General features: G+C 42.3%; 2 protein-coding genes and 1 gene segment (V, D, J or C); 1 reads left to right on the top strand and 2 right to left on the bottom strand.

Annotated features, from left to right (window-relative positions):
* The window catches only part of ZNF280B (zinc finger protein 280B), a 31,021-nt gene extending 11,128 nt beyond the window's left edge, over positions 1-19,893 (bottom strand). Inside the window, exons 1-2 of one of the 3 annotated variants that reach the window (XM_011956354.1) lie at positions 19,883-19,893; positions 12,903-13,299 (exon numbers count right to left, since the gene is read on the bottom strand). The gene's annotated coding sequence lies outside the window, so the exon portion shown is untranslated. Of the gene's footprint in view, positions 1-8,508; positions 8,591-12,902; positions 13,300-19,882 lie in introns of those variants that run through there. The other 2 variants (XM_011956355.1, XM_011956356.1) reach the window with 2 other exon arrangements.
* LOC105521983 overlaps positions 1-21,702 on the top strand; it is a 659,966-nt gene that overhangs the window by 153,249 nt on the left and 485,015 nt on the right.
* Positions 17,957-21,702, bottom strand: part of ZNF280A (zinc finger protein 280A) — a 6,225-nt gene continuing 2,479 nt past the window's right edge. Inside the window, exon 2 of the mRNA XM_011956357.1 lies at positions 17,957-19,912. Within this exon, the coding sequence (XP_011811747.1) occupies positions 18,249-19,841 (1,593 nt within the window). The 5' untranslated portion in view covers positions 19,842-19,912 and the 3' untranslated portion in view covers positions 17,957-18,248. The remainder of the gene's footprint in view (positions 19,913-21,702) is intronic.

The raw sequence follows: 21,702 nt of genomic DNA, 5'->3' as shown, positions 1-21,702 counted from the left end.
CAGCAGCAATTCATAATAACCAAAAGGTGAAAACAACCTAAATGTCCATCAATGGATGAATGGATAAACAAATCATGGTGTGTACATACAACAGAATGTTTATTCAGCCATAAAAGAAACGACACACTGATACATGCTACAACATGGTAAACCCTGAAAACATACCATGTGAAAGAAGTCAGGCACAAAAGCTCATACACTGTATGATTTCATTTACAGGAAATACCAGAAATAGATAAATCCATAGATATTAAACAAAGATTTGTGGTTGCCAAAAGATAGTAAAGGGAAAATGGTGAGAAACTGCTTAATGGGTAAAGGGGTTTTACTTTGGAATGATGGAAATTATCAGAACTAGACAGAGGCAGCACATGTACAATATTACAAATGCACTAAATGTCACTAAATTGTTTACTTTAAAATAACTGATTTTATGTTACGTGATTTTCACTTCAATTAATTGTTTTTTAAAAATAAAGAGGGAAATTACTACCAACCACACAGAAATAAAGATAATTATAAAGGAATACTATGAAAAATTATCTGTCAAAAAATTAAATAACCTAGATGAAACAAATTCCTAGAAAGACATGAGCTAATGAACGGACTCAAGAACAAACAAAATATGAACGGATCCAAAACAAGCGAATTAGTAATCAAGAAACTACCCCAAATAAAAGCCCAAAATCAGATAGCTATGCTAGTAAATTATTAACATTTTAAAAAGAATTAACACCAATCCTTCATAAACTCTTCCAAAAATTAGAAGAGGAGAGAAACTTTGCACATCTATGAGGCTAGTTATTACTCTTATACCAAAATCAAACCAAGAAATCATATTAAAAAAACTACAGGCCAATATCCCTTATAGAGGCAAAAATCCTCAACAAAATGTTAGCACACAAAATCTGACAACATATATAACAATTACATACCATGATCAAGTGGGATTTATTTAAAAAATACAAGGATGGTTCATTCTATGAAAATCAACCAACACTATTATCATTTTATATATTTTTTTTAACTTTAATTATTTTTTTTTTTGAGTCAGAGTTTCGTTCTTATTGCCCAGGCTAGAGTGCAATGGCACCATCTCAGCTGACCGCAACCTCCTCCTCCTGGGTTCAAGTGATTCTCCTGCCTCAGCCTCCCAAGTAGCTGGGATTACAGGCATGCGTCACCATGCACAGCTAATGTGTCTGTATTTTTAGTAGAGACAGGGTTTCTCCATGTTGGTCAGGCTGGTCTCGAACTCCCAACTTCAGGTGATCCGCGTGCCTAGGCCTCCCAAAGTGCTGGGATTATAGGTGTGAGCCACCATGCCCAGCCTATACCATTTTAATAAAGGACAAAAAACACACCTGTCTGCAGAAAAAACACTTGACAAAAGCTAACATCCTTTTATGATTCGAAACAACAAAACAACTAAGAATAGAAGGGAACTTTCTCCACCACATCTGGATGAGACTCACAGCTATTATAGTATCATACTTAATGGTGAGACTGAAAGTTCCCCTGCCCCTAAGATCAGGAACAAGACAGATGTGCACTTTCACCACTTCAATTCAACACTGTACTGGAGGTTCTACAACCAACGTAATTAGGCAAGAAAATGAAGCAAAAAGCATTCAGATTGGAAAGGAAGAGGTAAAACTATAATGGAGATGACGAATAGAAATAACTCAATTTTTTAAAAGGGCAAAGAACATGAATAGACATTTCTCCAAAGATGACACACAAAAGACCCAGGAAATATGTTCAGTGTCATTAATCATAAAAGAAATGCACCTTAAAACCACCATGAGATACCACCTCACACCTACTAGGATGACTACTATTAAAAAACAAACATTGTTGGAAAAAAATTAGAATCCTCATGCATGGTTACTGGATTGTAAAATGGTATAACTACTATGGAAAACGGTATAGAAGTTCCTCATAAAATTAAAAACAGTACTATATGTTATAGCAATCTTACTTCTGGGTATACATCTAGAAGAATTGAAAGCAGGGTCTCGAAGAGATATTGGCACACCCATGTTCACAGAAGGACTATTAAAATAGCCAAGGGGTGGAAGCAATCCAAATGTCTACCCAAAAATGAATAAACAAAATGTATCATATATTATTCAACCTTAAAAAGGAAGAAAATCCTGTCACATGCTACATGTTTGAACTTTGAGGATATTATGCCAAATAAAATAAACCAGTCATAAAAAGACAAATACTGTTGTATTTGTATGATTCCACCTATATGAGATAACTAAAATAGTCAAATTCATAGAAACAGAAAGTAGAGGCAGGGAGCAGAGGCTCACACCTGTAATCCCAGCACTTTGGGAGGCTGAGGTGGGCAGATCACCTGAGGTCAGGAGTTCGAGCTCAGCTTGGCCAACATGGTGAAACCCTGTCTCGACTAAAAATACAAAAATTAGTCACATGTGGTGACAGGCACCTGTAAACCCAGCTACTCGGGAATCTGAGGCAGGAGAATCGCTTGAACCCGGGAGGCAGAGGTTGCAGTGAGCTGAGATTGCGCCACTGCACTCCAGCCTAGGCGACAAGAGAGAAACTCTGTTTCAAAAAAATAAATTAGCTGAGCGTGGTGGCACACACCTGTAGTCCCAGCTATTCGGGAAGCTGAGGCAGAAGAATCCCCTGAATCTGGGAGGCAGAAGTCGCAGTGAGTGGAGATTGCAGCACTCCAGCCTGGGCAACACATCAAGACTCTGTCTCAAAAAAATAAGAAAAAAAAAAAAAACAGAAGGTAGAGTAACGGTTACCAAGGGCTAGGGGCAGAGGAAAAGGGTGAGTCTGTTGTTTAATGGGCATTATTTCAGTTCTAGAGATCTGTTTCACATAAATGCAAATACACTTGAAACTACTGAACTATTAATTTAAAAATGGTTAAGGTGGTAAATTGTATGCATTTTTACAATAAAACAATTCATTTTAAAAACAGGTCCCAATTGGGCACGGTGGCTCACACCTATAATCCCAGCATTCTGGAAGGCCAAGGTGGGAGAATCACTTACAGTCAGGAGTTTGAGACCAGCCTGGCCAACATGGCAAAACCCTGTCTCTACTAAAAATACAAAAATTAGCTGGCATGGTGGCACACGCCTGTAATCACAGCTACTCAGGAGGCTGAGGCAAGAGAATCACTTGAATCCAGGAGGCAGAGGTTACAGTGAGACGAGATCAAGCCACTGCACTCCAGCATGGGCGACAAAGTGAGACTCTGTTTAAAAAAAAAAAAATAGGCTGGACATGGTGGCTCACACCTGTAAGCCCAACACTTTGGAAGGCTGAGATGGGAGGATCACTTGAGCCCAAGAGTTCAAGAGCAGTCCAAGCAATGTAGTGAGACTCCTTCTCTACAAAAAAATTTAAAAACACAGGCATAGTGGCTCATACCTGTAATCCCAGTATTTTGGGAGGCTGAGACAGGAGGACTTAGCCCAGGAACTCTAGACCAGCCTGTACAACATAGTGAGATCCTAACTCTACAAAAAATTTAAAAATTAACCAGGCATGATAGAGTATGCCTGTGGTCCCAGCTACCCAGGAGGCTGAGGTGGAAGGATTGCTTGGGCCTAGAAGGTGGAGGCTGCAGTAAGCTGTGATCACATCACTGTACTACAACCTTGCTGCCAGAGCAAAACTGTCTCAAGAAAAAAAAATGTTTTAATTTAGCTGGGCATGGTGGCACAAGCCTGCAGTCCCAGCTACTGAGGAGTGGAATGAGGCAGGGTGGCAGCTGAGATGGGAGAATCACTGGAGCCTGGGAGGTCGACGTTGCAGTGGGCCATAACTGTGTCACTGTACTGCAGCCTGGGCAACAGAGGGAGACCCTGTCTCAAAAACAAACAATAAAAAAAGGGAAAAGGATTTGAACACTTCTCCAAAGAAGACACACAAATGGCCAAGCAGCACACGAAATGCTGCTCAACATAAGCAGTCATTAAGGAAATGCAAATCAAAATCACAATGAGCTATTACTTCACATCCACTAGGTTAGTTATAGCCAAAAACAATCTCAAGTGTTGCAGAGGATGTGCAGATATCTGAACCCTCATATACTGCTGGTGGCAATATAAACTGGTACTTTGGAAAACTTTGGCAATTGCTCAAAATTTAAATATAGAGTTACCACATGACCCAACAGTATCACTCCTAGGTATATACCTAAGAGAACTGAAAATATAACATATACATAAGCTAGCTGGCATATAGCAATAATGCTGCTACAAAGTGCAAACAACCAAATGTAAATTAATTCATGAATGAATAAACAAACTGTGGTATATCTGTACAATGAAGTACTATTCAGCCATAAAAAGAAATGAAGTACAAACAGGCATACAATACAGTGTACCTTGAAAATACACTAAGTGAATAACACCAGACACAAAAGGCCACATATTTTATTATTTTACTTATACAAAATGTCCAGAATAAGGCAAATTCATAAGACAGAAATAAAGTAGCAGCTGCCACAGGCTCCATGAAAAGAGGAATGAAAGGAATGCAGCAGGTTTGAAAAATCGCCCCCAGAATATCAGGTCCTAATCCCTTAAACCTGTAAATGTTACCTTATTTGGAAAAAGGATCTTTACAGATGGGAAAATTATCCTGGACTATACAGGTGGGCCCTAAATGCCATCACAAGTGTCCTTGTAAGAGAAGCAGAGGGAGATTTCACACATACTCTAGGAAAAGGTGAAGACAGAAGCAAAGATTAGAGTGGCATGGCCACAAGCCAAGGAATGTCACATCCACAAACTAGAAGATGCAAAGAATGAATTCTCCCCTAGAGTTTCCCAGGGGAGCACAGCCCTGCCAACATCTTGATTTAGGTCTTGTGAAACTTATTTTAGACTTCTGACCTCCCGAACTAAGGGAGAATAAATTTTTGTTATTTTATGCCACCAAGTTTGTGATAATTTGTTATAGCAGCCACGGAAAACTAATATAGGGAGTGACTGCTAATGGATACAAGGTTTCTTTAGAGTTGATGAAATGTCTTGGAATTAGATATTGCTGATGCTTGTACAATTTTATAAGTATATAATACTAAAAACCATTCAATTTCACATGCCAAAGGGTGAATTTTATGGCATATGATTTATATTTCAAAGAAAAAAAATGCCTAGCAACAGGCTGGTATAACCCTCCATCTCCTAACAACTGCTGCTAAATTTTCAAAGCACCATTAAGCAGACTCAATTCGTAACAAGGATAATCGAACAATGCAAGCTAATCTAGCCAACAAAAAGAAGCCAGTATCAGGTGGTCAATTTATAAATTGTAGTGGGAGTCACACATTCCCAAAGATGGAACAGTTATATCTCCTTGCAGAGTGAACACTTCTCCGATACCAAGGACTTGGAAGACCAAATAAATTATATGTAGGATTACCAAATATGCTGGTATGACCAAGACAGTTGCAGTTTAAACTTCTATCTCTGTGTAATTACAGATAGTGCCACTCTTCAATCTTCAATAAGTCCTTCAGTTTAAATGACAAATTACATAGTCAACCTAGTTATAAGGAATCTAGAGGTTGTGAGAAGTTGTGACAGCATATCCTATGCAGACCAGATAGGTCCTATCACGACTCCCTGTGTAACTTGGATCTCTGCGATTGGGAAGCTCCCAGGAAAAAAACCCCAGTTAAGACTTCGGCAGAGCGTTCACATTTTGTTTCAAACTTATACAACACTAATGCTTAAGCTCAACTCTCAGAATTGTATTATTTAGTATTATCCAAATGACTAATTTATACACTGAGGGGAAAGAACAAAGAATGGACCTATATACACTTGCAGTTTACAAGTATAAGAAGCTAACAAAGAATAAGATTAAAATAGTTTGTGCCAGGCCAGGCATGGTGGCTCACGCCTGTAATCCCAGCACTTTAGGAGGCCGAGGCAGGTGGCTCACGAGGCCAGGAGTTTGAGACCAGCCTGACCAACATGGTGAAACCCCATCTCTACTAAAAATACAAAAAATTAGCTGAGCATGGTGGCGCATGCCTGTAATCCCAGTTACTCAGGAGGCTGAGGCAGGAGAATCGCTTGAACCTGGGAGGTGCAGTGAGCTGAGATCATGCCACTGCACTCCAGCCTGGGCGACACAGCGAGACTCCGTCTAAAAAAAAAAAAAAAAAAAAAAAAAAACCACTTGTGCCCACATTAACTAAGTGTTAAAAGCCAAAAGGTGAAAGTCACTATTCTCCTTTCACATATCAACTTGACCCTAAGGTAATACTGCTGCATTAGAACTGAGCTGGTGGGAGGGATGTTAAGAAATTAGGGAGAAATTGTTACTCTACAGAAAGACCATCATATAAGACCAAACATACACGTTTGACGTTCTGATGTTTGCTATTTTGGCGGAACTACAGCTACAAAATGTAGTGCATCAGTAGAATTAAAACATATCCCAGTCCACAAAAAACTGAGAGAGAAATTACACAGGAATGATCAAGAATCTGCACAGTTCTGATAATCTCATGACTAGAGAGAAAAGGAGGAGGGGAAGCATCAGGTATTTGAGAGGAATTTAAGACCATTCATTCAATAAAAGTTCGGTGGGCCAACAAGGTGCCATGTATTGGTCTGGGGATACAGCAGTAATCCAAAGTCCTTCACTTCAGGGAGCTGACATTCCAGAAAGGGTAGTCAGAAAATAATTGTTTTTAACAAAAGTAAGATGGTTATATGAACACTACGGAGAAAAATAAAGTAGGAAATGGAAGCAGGTTGATATTCATGTAACATGAATATGGCTACCTGTGGAAGAATACTCCAGCAAAGGGAACGGCAAACACAAAGGCTCTGAGACCAGAGCATTTAACACATGCAAGGACTGATCAACAGGCTAACATAGGTGGGCCAATGAAAAGGGTGACAAGTTAGAAATGAGATAAAAAATGAGCTGATTGTGGTAAAGGAAAACCAAGATCATGTAGGCCATTCTAAATTCTTCAGCTTTAGCCAGGTGCGGTGGCTCACGCCTGTAATCCCAACACTTTGGGAGGCCGAGGCGAGCAGATCACCTGAGGTCAGGAGTTTGAGACCAGCCTGGCCAACATGGTGAAATCCCATCTCTACTAAAAATGTAAAACTTAGCCAGGCGTGCTGCCACATGCCTGTAGTCCCACCTACTCGGGAGGCTGAGGCAGGAGAACTGCTTGAACCCAGGAGACAGAGACTGCAGTGAACTGAGATCATGCCACTGCACTCCAGCCTGGGTGACAGAGCGAGACTCCATCTAAAAAAATAAAATAAAATAAAATAATAATAATACAAAAATTAGCTGGGTGTGGTGGCGGACACCCGTAATCCCAGCTACTTGGGAGGCTGAGGCAAGAAAATCGCTTGAACCCAGGAAGCAGAGGTTGCAGTGAGCTGAGACCGCACCACTGCACGCCAACCTGGGTGACAGAGTGAAACTCCATCTCAAAAAATAAGTACATAAATAAATAAAAATAAAAATAAATTCTTCAGCTTTTACCCTGAGTGTGATGAGAGATTACTGGAAGGTTGTGAGTGAGAAGTAATATGATCTGATTCATTTCATCAGGATTGGTCTGGCTACTGTGTGGAGAATAGACTTTAGAGAGTAACAGTGGAAGCAGAAGACAAGAAGCTACTGAAATATTATAAACAAAAGATGATGGTAGTATCGGACAGGGTGGAGAAATGGAGATACTAAGGAGTCGGACTCTAGATCAAAATCTAGAGGGCCCACAAGGTTCACTGATGGATTGGGTTTGGGATGTGAAGGAGAGGAGGAGGACACATAAGAGGTAATGCTGAGCAGGTAAATCTATGAGATCAGAGCTCAAGGCAAGTTCTGAGGTAGGTACTTAAATTTTGAAGTCTTTGGTATGAGCATTATTTAAAACACAAGACTGGATGAGATCACTCAGGGAAACAGGTCTGAGATCTAAGCTCTGGCTCATTCCATTGATTAGAGGTCATGGAGATGAGAAGGAGCTGGTAAAGGAAATTAAAAAGAAACAATTATTCACAGCCATTCCGGTGGGAGGAGAATCAAGAAAGAGAAGCATCCCAGAATCCAAAGGGGAAGAGAAAAGGAACAACTATAATATATGCCACCAATAGATCAAATAAAATCAAGAAAATCAACTAAAACTGACCAATGGATTAAGCAAAGTGGAATTCACTGGTGACCTCGACAACAGTGGGTTTAAAGAAGAATGAGAACAGGAGTTGGCAAATATGGACAACTCTAGAGAAATTTTCCTGTAAGGACAAGCAAATATAAAATAAAACAAGCAGATGGGAGATGTGGCATCAAAAACGAGATCTTTAAGGTGAGGTTACAGTACAATCAGTATGTTTGCTATGTTAATGATCTGGAGAGACAGAAAATTTAACCCTAGACAAAGAGAAGTCTTGCTAGAATAATATCCTTAAATAAAAAAGTGCACATGTAGAGGTTTTGGCCTTAGCAAGAAGTCAAATTATTCACCCAGAGTAACAGGACAACGCTTTGAGATCTTACGGAAAAGGGTTAAATGGTGGATAAATGGCTGTGGTAGCCATCCTCCAAGCCAGCTACTATGACACGAACAGCCCCACGGAGAGGCCCACAGAGTGAGGAACTGAGGCCTCTTGCCAACAGCCCAGTGAGTGAGCTTAGAGGCAGATGATCCAACTCAAGTCAATCCCGCAGAGACTGACAATCCAGCCAAAAGTTTGACTGAAACCTCATGAGAGACCCTGAGCCAGAACCAGCCAGCTAAGCCACTCTTGGATTCCAGACCTTCAAAAACTATGAGGTAATAATTTTTTTAAACTACTAAGTTTTGAGACAATTTGTTACAGGGCAATAGATAACTAATACAATGGGTCTCACTGAGCTGTAATTACAAATTGCTGACCACAGAATTCACCTATAATCTCACCTACTGGCATGCAATGACTTCAGATGGCCTCCCCTGTCCTGCCATGGATTAAGCAAAGTGAAATTCACTGGGGACCTCGACAACAGTGGGTTTAAAGAAGAATGAGAACAGGAGATAGCAAATATGGACAACTCTGAAAGTTTTGCCCTGAGGCAATTACCTCATGAAATACATCTGTTGAGAAAGAGGGTATGATAAAAGAAGTCAGCTTTATATAACTTATCATCCATGATGCTCTTACTTTCTTTTTCAAAAGATGTGGTAAAAGAATGCCACTACCGGCCGGGCGCGGTGGCTCAAGCCTGTAATCCCAGCACTTTGGGAGGCCGAGACGGGCGGATCACGAGGTCAGGAGATAGAGACCATCCTGAGCTACACGGTGAAACCCCGTCTCTACTAAAAAATCCAAAAAACTAGCCGGGCGAGATGGCGGGCGCCTGTAATCCCAGCACTTTCGGAGGCTGAGGCAGGAGAATGGCGTAAACCCGGGAGGCAGAGGTTGCAGTGAGCCGAGATCGTGCCACTGCACTCCAGCCTGGGCGACAGAGCGAGACTCCGTCTCAAAAAAAAAAAAAAAAAGAATAAAAAAATTATAACAATATACTGTAATAAAAGGTATGTGAAGCAGGGTGTGGTGGCTCACGCCTATAAGCCTTTGGGAGGCTGAGGTGGGTGGATTACCTGAGGTCAGGAGTTTGAGACCAGCCTGGCCAACATGGTGAAACCCGTCTCTACTAAAAATATAACAATTAGTTGGGGGTAGTGGTGAGCATCTGTAATCTCAGCTACTTGGGAGGCTGAGGCAGGAGAATCACTTGAACCCAGGAGGCAAGGATTGCAGTGAGCTGAGATCATGCCACTGTACTCCAGCCTGGGCAGCAAGAGTGAAACTCCATCTCAAAAAAATTAATTAATTAAATTAAAGATATGTAAATGCAATCTCTCGCTGACAAAATATCTTTATGTACTGTAGATCTTGGCAACCTTAGCATATGATTGTGTTTTCTTTCTTTATTACATTAAAAACTTTCCCATTTTCACTTAAAGGAAGCACTTTACAGCTTCTCTCTGGTATATTTGAATCGCCAGCCTTGCTACCCTTGTGCTTTGGGGCCATTATTGAGTACCATAAGGGTTAATTGAACACAAGCACTGAGATACCACCAGGACAATCACTCTGGTAACTACGATAGCTCCTAAGTGACTAAGGTACAGAAAGCGCAAACAGCATGGGGACTCGGGACAAAGGGAGGATTACCATCCCAGGGCAGGGCTGACTCAACAGCTTATCACACTACTCAGAAGGGCTGGCGACTTAAAACTTATGAATTACCTAGTTCTGGAGTTTTCCAATTAATATTTTGGAACCACAGGTAACTGAAAGCACGAAAAGCAAAACCCTGGATAAGGGAAGACTACTGTAGTTGAAGCAGAGAATTGCAATGCCTAAAATATTTACCATCTAGTCCTTCACAGAACAAGTTTGCCAACTCTAGTTTTAGAGAGGCAAAATGAAAGATACCAAATTTCTCAGCTCACCAGTTCCTAAAGTTGCGTGTGCATCCAGATGTTTCAGTGCAGCTCAGTATGTTCCACTCTGGGCCACGAGGGAAAGCGAAGCTGGAGCTTCCTTGTCTCCACCTCCCAGAGAAATTTGTCCAGAGACCAGCAGCACTGCTTCTGCAGGCGAACAATGCCGCTTGCTCTTCAAAGTCCTTTCTGAGGCCAGATCAGAAGGTCCCACTCCTTTTAAGCCCATTATAACCCAATCATTTTCCAGTCACGTGTCTGAAGCAGTTTATCCTGATTGGATTTTCAGTTGTTGTCCAGCTTGATTGCCAAAACCTTTCCTCCAATTGCTACTCAAAGGAAAGAATGAGGGTTGGGCTTGAGGGCTGCCTTCCAGTTGACTCAGCTGGTGATGGGTATCCTCCCTCCTCTCTCTGTTGTTCAGACTCCACCACCTTCTCTGCAGTGTGCCTGGGCCCTCAGCTACTGGGGGTCAGAAGGGATGGGGTGCGGCGTGGGAGGCAGTCCACACGTGTGTTCCAACAGAGCTCAAACAGAGATGAGGAAGTTAAAAGGCAGATGTCTTTCCAGTAGAAGCCCCAGGGGGCAGGGTGTGTCTCACTCCCAAGGCCCTTGAAGGCTAGGCTCCCATAGGAGTTTCCAGGTGTCTAAACAGGGTCCTCACTGAGTCTTCAACCGCTTTCTCTAAGCAGCATCCCACTCCCTTCTTAATCAGTTTCCAGGGCTCAAAGGTCTGTCCTGGTTCCCTCCCATCCCCTCTCACTTCCTTCCCTCCGTCTCTCCCTCCCCCCTCCTCCTTCACTAGTCCCTCCTTGGAACCTTCTCAGTTGAATTTCAGGCCCTCCCTTTCACTGTCTTTACAGCCTTTGCAATACAGATTAGAAAGCGGGGCAGGGGGAGCCTCAAGAGTGCCTTGACAGGTAAGAAATATTTGTATTTCCACCCCATTCCAATGCAGTGCAATCAAGTCTCAAAATTAAACCAAAAATCAGTTGCAAATTAAAATGTTCTAAAGTAACATCTCCTGATAAAACTTTAAAAATACCTTTCTGGGCCGGGCGTGGTGACTCACGTTTGTAATCCCAGCACTTTTGGAGGCCGAGGCAGCAGATCACATGAGCCCAGTAGTTTGAGACCAGCCTGGCCAACTTGGTGAAAACCCATCTCTATTCTTTATAAAGTAAAATACAAAAATTTCCTGGGCTTGGCAGTGCGCGCCTGTAATCCCAGGTACTTGGGAGGCTGAGGCAGGAGAATGGCGTAAACCCGGGAGGCGGAGTTTGCAGTGAGCCGAGATCGCGCCACTGCACTCCAGCCTGGGCGACAGAGCTAGACTCCGTCTCAAAAAAAAAAAAAAGAATGCCACTACCACCCTCTCCTTTCTCAAGAAAGCAATTTAAAGGGTTCCCGAATTACCTACATCAATTGACCTGAACTAATCATACACATTCAGATTCCCTTAGTAAAATATTAAACACTAAACAGCTATGTTTTAGCACAGGAATGGGCAAGAGAGCGAAACTGAAGGGAAAAAAGATACAACTTTGGTCCTTATTAGTGAGAGTTCTCTCTTCTTACCTCAGGTTTACAATGCAACTTTTAAGAACTTGAGCTATTCCAGGCAGAAGGTCACATCCCTGAGGTAACCAGAGAGAAGCGTTAGTTACTTACACGTTACGAGAATATCTGCGATCCTACTGCCTACCTGACATTGCCATTTGGGTGTTTATCAATCATCTCACACTTAACCAGAAAAATGAACTGAATTCCTTTCCCCCAGATCTGTCCCTCCAATCTCCCCTACTTTAGCAAAGGAAACATCCCACCCGCCAACTGCCCAAATCAAAAAGCCTTCCAATCACCCCAGGTCCTGGCTCTCACGGGAGGGACTCCATTAGGGTCCCAGGGGCGGCATTAAGAGTCCCGGCAGCCACGCAGTAAATAAGACAAGACGCTGCGGTAAGGGAGAGAGGCCAATACATTCAAATGCCTTAAGGGGTCTGGGCCTACAGGTCTCCAGAATGGGGGAGGGACTGGGGTTACAAAGCAGTTTTCAGATTTTTAAATACATTGAGCGCGAAAAGAAACCCCGCGGGGGCGATGGGGGAGGGGAGCGCACTGGGAGCCAGGAAAGGCCCCTTCTCCGGGAGGCCTGGGCCCAAACCCGGGGGTGGGGACGTCTGCGTGAGGGAGTGGAGGCTGATGTGAAAGTGGCGCCTGCTGAGATTAGGGAAGGGGGTGTGCTGAGGGGATCGTGGGACCTGCTTCTGCCTTGCACTCCCTCCCAGAAAGCGGCTGCATTGCAAAGGCCGCTCCGGCAGCGAACCGCCAGGCGCGGTGTCGCGACCCGCAGGGCAGCGGCTCGCCAGGAAATCCCTCAAGTCTCCCCTCAGGGAACGCTGAAGCCGCGCCACGCCCCCGTCCTTACCGGTCCGGATCAGCTGCTGTTCCCGAGCTGCCGGCCACGCACCGGCCCCGCAGGGGCTCCTGGGGAAAAGCCGGCGGGCACTACGCCTCCTCAGGCCCCCGGCGCCGCCGACGCGCACGCCTCCACCCGCGCGCGTCCAGTGGAGACCTGCGATTGGCTGCCAGGTGCCGGCGCGAGATCAGCGCGGCTTCAAGCTGGGCGCATGCGCGCGCTCTGACGCCCCTGGTGGTGACTGCTGGACTCGGGGTCAGGTTGAGAGGGAGGGGGGCGGTAGCGATGCCCCTGAGGTTCTGGAAGGATCTTGGGTTCTGGATCAGGGTTCCAGGCAGTCAGGGTTCCAGAGCTGAGGGGCATCCAAGCAGTCAGGGTTCCAGAGCTGAGGCTGAGGCAGCCAGGGCTCGGGGCGGGGGATAGTCTGCCCACCAGAAGTCCAGCTGCTTATAATTCTCAGGTGTAGTCCCTTTGCTGACTACCCATCCTTAAGGGATTGTGACGAAACAACTGAGCCTTACATCTGTCCTCTTCTAGTTAACATCTGGGGCCAGTCGAATCCAGCTTGCCACCTGTTTTTGTACAGCTGGCAGCAAGCTAAGAACAGATTTCACGTTTTTTTAATGGCTAAAAAAAGGAGAATCGTATTTTGTGGCATGTGAAAATTATATGAAATTCAAAATTCAGTGTCCATAAATAAAGTTTTATTGGAACAACAAACATGCCCATTCCTTTAGGTATTATTTATGCCTGTTTTCCTGCTTCAACAGCAAAGTTGATTAATTGCCAGAGATCGTGTATGAAAAGCTTACAATATTTACTATCTGGCCCTTTGCATAAAGTTTGCCCACTCAATTTACTTGCAGCTTTTGATTTTCTTTAAATTGACCAATTCTGCCAAAAGTCTATTTTAGCAATCTTTTTTTGGCTAGGGTGAGTAAATCGCTTTTGGTTTCATTAATCTATAATGTTACTTTCTTATATATTTCATCTATTTCTTCCACTCTGTTATTTCCTTCCTTCCTGTCTTCATAGCCTTGCTCTGTTACTCCTCTTTATAACTTTTGGAGAAAAATGCCTACCTCATTTGCTTGTAAACTCTTTTCTCTTGTATTTAATGCTATAAATTTACCTTTAAGTACCAGTTTAACTGTGTCCCACCAGTGCTGCTTGTTAATATTTTCATTATCCTTCAATTAGTTATGTCCTAATTTTCCTAGTTGTTAGAAGTGCTTCTTCTTCCCCAGTGCCAGAAAGAAATAGCACTTGAACATAAATTTAATTTTCTCAGCAAGGCCATTTTTACTTTCTGCAGAAAGGGTACACTCACCAGCAGTTTTGCCAAGAGTACCCTGAACAAAGGATACAGGGCTATTTACAACCTGACGCTTCCACCTTGCTGCTGTGTCTGGTTTCCACTGGCTGAAATGGAACCTCACATTCTGTGTTTGTCCCAATTGGCTAACAACTTAGAACTTTCTAACAGAGGCAAAGGCAGAGGAGAACAAAGGAAGGAGGAAGTAACTTGTGGAATGCTGAGAAAGGTAAAAACACCTCCAAATAAGGAAGAGGAACAGGCTATGACCTAATGCTTGCTTGGACCAGTATAAGCATGCCAGGGCAAATATTTAGGCTAAATTGTGGGAGCTAAGAACACAAAATACGTTAATTTATTTATTACAGCTAGCAGATATCTAAGAATGTTAGCACAGGTCTTTGAATAAATTTTACTTCTAAGAGAAGTTACTATTTATTCCTAATTTGACAAGGAGGAAACTCTCTTTGAAGAGGAACCTCTACTTTTTACTTTTTACATAGTGATTCTAACACAAGGATTGTATAGTATGTTATTTATTTTTGAAATCTATGAGATTTTTTTTACAACTATTTATTTTTGAAATCTCTGAGCTTTTTAAAAGATATTTTTAATTGTATTATAATCAAATAACATGGCCTAAATATTACTGACCTTTACATTTGAAGATTTCTGTTCAGTGAAGTGTACTATAGTCAAAATGAAGAGATCATAGATATAAAGAAGATATTTGCAATATCTAAAATGTATATATGATGCTGAGATGTAAAGAAGATATTTGCAATATCTAAACTGTATATATGAAGCCAAGCGTGGTGGCTCACACCTGTAATCCCAGTATTTTTGGAGACCAAGGCAGGCAGATCACTTGAGGTCAGGTGTTCAAGACCAGCCTGGCCAACATGGTGAAACCCCGTCTCTACTAAAAATACAAAAATTAGCTCCTGGTGGCACGTGCCTGTAGTCCCAGCTACTCAGGAGGCTGAGGCACGATAATTGCTTGAACCTGGGAGGCAGAGGTTGCAGTGAGCTGCGATTGCACCACTGCACTCCAGCCTGGGCAACAGAGTGAGACTCCGTCTCAAAAAATAATAAAATGAGAAATAAATATATATGAAATGATCTTCTTTTGGCTTCATAATAATTCCAATATCCATCAGTAAATTAGTGTCAACTAAAATTCAGGCTTTATTCAAATGTCACTGCTTTTTCCCACCATCCTTTTTGTTCCAGATTCCCATGCAGGATACTGACTTGTACTTAGTCATTTTGTCTTCTTAGCCTTCTCTGGTCTGTGACGGTTTCTTAAACTTTTCTTGCTTTTCATGACCTTGACAGTTTTAAGAAGTGAAGGTCAGGTATTTTTCAGAGTGTCTCTCAATTTAGGTTTGGTGGTGTTCTCATGGTTACACTGGGGTTATGGTTTTTAGAAGACTATCACAGACATGATGTGTCTTTCTCGTAATTTCTCATCAGCAATCCATGCTATCAATATGACTTCCTACTGGTTTCTCCACTGTAAATTACTTTTTCTCCCCTTTCGTACCCTATTCTTTGGGAGTAAGTCACCAAATCCTGCCTACACGCAGGAAGGCCATGAAGTCTCATTAAGGGAAAATTATCTATGCAAATTACTTTGCAACTCTTCTTTAAGGAAGATTCGTCTCTTCTTCCTTTAGTTTTAAATTAATCAAAAATAGGTTTAGTTTTAAATTAATCATAAATAAATAAAATTAAAAATTTAGTATCTGTCACACTAGCCACATTTCAACAGATCAGTAGCCTCCTGTAGCATATTGGACAGAGCAGAAGTAGAGCATTGTCATCATCACAGAAAGATCTATGGACAGCACTGACTTAGATCTTTAGTGAACCTTTCTTCTTTCCAAATATATGCATTTAAAAATACAAATTCCCAGGAACTGCATTAGTTCCATTGCATAAATTTTGTGGTTGTTTTCAATACCTTTCAATTCAACATTTTCCTTTTTTCACTGCAATTTCTTAGAGGAGCTATGGGTTATTTAGAATGAGGACCAGGACTGGGGTGAGATAAGCAAGGAGGCTGGGGTGCATTAAGGAGAGACCCACCCCCAGCTTGAGGGATGGCATGTTGTCACCTTAGGTTCCCTGCATGCCTCATCCTAGTCCCAACCTTGTTTAGAACTATATTGCCTAATTGAGGGACTTTGGGGTTTTTCTCAGTGATCTTTCTGTTACTGATTTGTAAGTCAATTCCCCTACAGTCAGTGGGTAACTATAAAGAGCCCCACAGCTAACATCACAATTAAAGTAAACTACTGTACCTGAGTTTGAGACCACGCAAAGGACACCCACGAAAGCCACTTCAATTAGTAAAGCATTTGGAATAGCCAATGCAACTTTGAACACCAAAGTTGGAGAAATGAAACTACCACATGGAGGATTATGCAAAGCTGCAATAATTAAGATACTGCAGCCTTAGCACAAGGATAGAGAACAGGACAAATGAAATGAAATAGATTCCAGAAACACATATATACAATCATCCCTGGTTCACACAGTTTCCACTGCAATACAGTAGGGAACGAGTAATCTTTTTAGTAGAAGGTGCTGATTGATTTGGGGTATGCATATGAAAAAATTAGTCTTCGTGCCTTATCACACCATTAACAAAAAATCAGTTTGAGATGTCTCATCTAAACAATAAAGCTTCTAAAAGAAAACATAGAAGGAATATCTTTATGTCCTTGGTAGACAATTTCTTAAATAAGACATATGAAAGATAAACCTTAATGTACGTGTGTACACCCATAAAACCACCATTCAGATCCAAATATGGGACATTTCCAGTGCCCCAGCACTTTTCCCGTACCCTCCAGTCGACAGCCCAATTTTTAAAAAGGTAAGAAGGGGCAAAACTTGAACAGACATTTAATTAAAAAAAAATACTCAGGTGGCTGATAACTATATAATCTCAAGGTCCATTACTCATCAGGGAAATGCAAATTAAAGCCACAATAAGGTACCACTACAATTTCAAGAGAAGGGCACTTACTAAAATGACTGACAGTACCAAGTGCTGGATCAGTAGCAATGGAATTCACAATATCGGTGGTGAGAATGTAAATCATTTCAACCACTTTGGAAATGTATTTGGCAGTATCTACACTAGAAAGCTAAATATATGCAGTTCCAGCACTTCTCATAGCCATGTATACCCACGAGAAGTGATTACATGCTTACCAAAAGACACGCACAAGCTCGTAGCAGCTTTATTCAAAATTGCCAAAGAATCAGCCTCAAAGTCCATCAACAGTGAAATAGATTTATATAAAACTGCCACAGTCACACAACAAAATTCTACCCAGCAATGAAAAAGAATGTGCTACTGCTACACACAGCAAAAATGCATCTCACTTATTTTATTTTACTTTATTTTGAGACAGAGTCTTGCTCTGTCACCCAGACTGGAGGGCAGTGGCGCAATCTCAGCTCACTGCAAACTCCCCCACCCAGGTTCAAGTGATTCTCCTGCCTCAGCCTCCCGAATAGCTGGGACTACAGGCACCCACCACTACACTTGGCTAATTTTTCTATTTTATGTAGAGAAGGGGTTTCACTATGTTGGCCAGCCTGGTCTCAAACTCCTGACCTCAAGTGATCCACCCGCCTCAGCCTCCCAAAGTGATGGGATTACAGGCGTGAACCACCACCCCCAGCCATCTCACCTATTTTAGAAAAGCCAAAGTCAAGAATCTTTGTGTTATTTCATTTATTTAAAGTTCATAAACAAGAAAAGCCTCTGAGGTCAGAATAGGGGATGGCTTATTGGGAGCATTTGACTGGGAAAGGGCATGAAGACTTTGGAGCTACTTCTTGACAATAGGGAGCTGATGAGATGTCACTGTAAGTAAAACCTGACAGTTGATGACATTGCTTGCTAGCATCTACAGCCACAAAGCACACATGGCCTAGCCTCACTTCTGCCTTTCGGAACTCCTGGAAGTGAGTCCAACATATTTTCAGCGAGAATCCTTGCTGCAAGGGAGTCTGGAATCTCAAGTGTTCATAGCCATCATTTTAGTTTTTACAGGTGAAGGCGGAGGGTCAGTGTCACTCACAATAATGGAAGCCACACCACTTGATCCTGGCTGAACTGAAGTTGGAATAATAACTTCTGTTTCATGAGGCAACCCTTGCAGTTGCTCCGGCTTTTTAAATGTTTGATGGTTCTTGGTTTCGTGCTCTATTTCCTCCTTCAACGTCAAAAACTGTAGTCGGCACTTGGAACATCGAAAGACTCTCCTTCTGCTGTGCCTCCAACAATGATTCATGTATGGTATCGCAGTTTTGAAAAGTTTGAGACAAAACAGACAAAGCAAATACTTTGTGTTTTCATGGCACGTTCTAAAATGTGTTTCCACATCAGCAAAGATCGATGATCTGTAACGGCAAACCTGGCACACATAGGGCATTTCGCCAGGCTTATGATGGTCCTTCATGTGTTGTAAGAGGACCTGATCTGTTTCAAATGACAATTCACAGATCTTACAGACAGCAGAGGGCCCCATGGCGATGTGCACACTGTCAATGTGACACTGTAGCTGGAAGGGAGTGGGAAACTGCCGGTGGCAGTGCTGGCAGGTGGTGTGGTTTTCCCAACTGTCGTTCCTCTGCTTCTCAAACTCCAAATGATGCTTCATGTGATTCATAAACTTAATATTTTTTAGAACTTTCACGCAACTGAGGCATTTAAAGGTGGTGTGAGTCTTCTGTTCTGGCTGCCCATCTCCTTTATGCTGTCCATAGTAAAAGTCACTAAGTAACACGATGGGATTTTCTTTCCTGGGATCAAACGTCTTCTTTTGACTTGCTAGACTTGAAATGTCTGTTATTACCAGGCCATCAGACCCATTTGCTCTCTCTGGATTCCTAAGATTGAAATGTGCCTTTCCATTAGCATCAGCCCAAGGAAATGTTGCTCCATTCTGAACGTGGTTTGATGAGTTGCAGACCCCCTGTGAGGGTGTATTTGTGCTTATTATAGAAGAGCTATCTGAAGGGACGACAGCTAAAGAATGTACCGCTGGGATCTCATCACTGAGTTTAACCCTTTTAGAATTTCTGCTGTTTATATCTGAAGGGGAAAGTCGCTTTGAATCAGGAGAACTCTCACTTCTGCCTCCTCCAGAGAACATAGCTCCAACTAGATGCTGAGTCCCTGGAGGGAGAGAATCTGAGGAATTGGGAGAAACAACGTGTGATGAGCTCATTTTATAAGCAGGTTCAGGTGAAGACTTCGTAGTGACAGGACTAACTGTAGATCTCCCCTCAGATGGAGAAACTGGCCTGATGGCTTTTGCCATAGAGGTCACATGATTTGCAGGTTGCCACACGTGAGCAGGATCTTGATGGAAGTGGCCTTTCCTTCTTCTTGAATTCGAGCCTGGGGTGACTCTGTTCAAAATGTTTGAAATGACTGGTTTTGAATTTGAAATCATCCCGATAAAGAGAATTTCAGCATCTTTGTGTACATGTTCCACACCAACAAAGATCAGATCTGGATCTTCATCATCTTTGTCGCTTTCTTTAGATTCTCTCAAATTCTTCTTTGGTGATTCCACTTCCTTACACAAAAAGACATCTCCCATTTTCAATTTACTTTTTGCTTGAAGCCACTGGTCCCTTCAACTTCCAGAGCTGTCTTCTTACAAATTGCCACCTAAGTGCAACCATGTGACAACAGTCAATATTTATTTCAAAAGACAAAATCATTACTTTATTGCATCCTCCCTTAAAACACGGAGATAACTATCAACATCACTCTTTTACACATCAGAAATAAGGCTTGAAACATTTTAAATGGCATGATTTCAAATTTACCTCTCTCTCCTACCCTGGTCTTCTGCAGTTGTGAGGCAAAGAAAGCAAGATTTCAGGAGGTGCAGATGGAACATCTCAGAGTGCTTGCCTCTAAATTTTGCACTCTAGATGCCTCACTCACCTCCTCCTCATCCCAGATGTACTCTCTCAGATGTCTAAGGTTTCTAACCAACTTGAACAAAACTTCTCTCAAAAACATTCTGCTCCTAGCCTGGGCAACATAGCAAGACCCCATCTCTACCAAAAAAATTTAAAAATTAAAAAAAAAACTAGCTTGGCATAGTGGTACACACCTGTGGTCCCAGCTACTTGGGAGGCTGAGCCAAGAGGAACACTTGAACCCAGAACTTCAAAGCGATGTTCATGGCACTGCACTCCAGCCTGGGCAACCAAATGAGATCCCATCACACACACAATAAAAGCCACAACACACACACACACACACACACACACACACACACACACCCTCTTTGCTGTTCCTGTAATGTTCCTTTTCTCAGTAAACCCAGTTGGTCAGTCTACAAACTTCAGAGTCGTCCTTTGACAGACTTTCTCTCATACACCACAGTCAATCAATTAGCAAACTCAGTCTGCTCTATCTTCTAAAGATATCTGGAATCTGACTACTGTCTTCTATATCCACTGCCACTTCCCTGATGGAAGGTACTACGTTCTCTCCCTGGATCATTGCAGAAGTTGCCAGTCTTAAAAGTTGTCAGATCTCCCCACAGTGGCCCCAGTGCCCCGGTTAAAATATACAGGGGAGCAAGTATATTTTGCTCTTAAGTCTTCAATGACTTTTCATCTCATTCATAGGAAACACCAGTAAACTTAAAATTTCCCCATAGAACCTTAGCTCATTATTGCCCTTGCTAACTCCTCTCGCTCTGCTGCAGCCATCCTGAGCCCCATGAGTCTGGAATACACCAGACCTTCTTCTTTTTCAGAACTTTTGTTGTTCCCGGACCTTGCATGCCTCTTTCCCCAGATTAACCCTATCTGGGCTCCTGGTTTGCCTCATGTCAGTGGTTCCTCTTCAGCAAGGCTTCCTGACCACAATATCAAAAATCACAACCTCCTTAACTCATATGTTCTAACTTTCAATGCTATTTTTCAACTTAGCATTTATTACTGCCTACCACACAAGATGTAAAATATACCTTGCAAGCCCAGGAGTTTGAGGTTACAGTGAGCTATAATGATGTCACTGCATCCAGCCTGGGTGACTTTTATAACTGATGGCATCTTACAGTCAGTGAAAAATCCTATTTCTTTGTATAAGCTGACAGCCCACTAAACTTGTTTTATAGTTCACTAATGGGATATCAACTACATTTTGGCAAACAATGGTTTAAGACAGGAATTGGAAAATTGGCCTTTCCCCTGTTTTTGTACAGTCAGGAAGCCAAGAATGTTTCTTACATTTTTAAGGTATTGTTTTCTTACTTTTTTCTATTATTAAGATTACATTTTTTTTCTTTTTTTTTTCTTTTTTTGTGACGGAGTCTCGCTCTGTCGCCCACGCTGGAGTGCAGTGGCGCGATCTCCACTCACTGCAAGTTCCGCCTCCCAGGCCCAAGCCATTCTCCTGCCTCAGCCTCCCGAGTAGCTGGCACCACAGGCGCCCGC

Source organism: Colobus angolensis, unplaced genomic scaffold, assembly GCF_000951035.1.
Source record: "Colobus angolensis palliatus isolate OR3802 unplaced genomic scaffold, Cang.pa_1.0 Scaffold415, whole genome shotgun sequence".
Lineage (NCBI taxonomy): Eukaryota > Metazoa > Chordata > Mammalia > Primates > Cercopithecidae > Colobus > Colobus angolensis.
The sequence above is the reverse complement of the archived record's forward strand: the minus strand, read 5'-3'. Positions and strand labels throughout refer to the sequence as shown.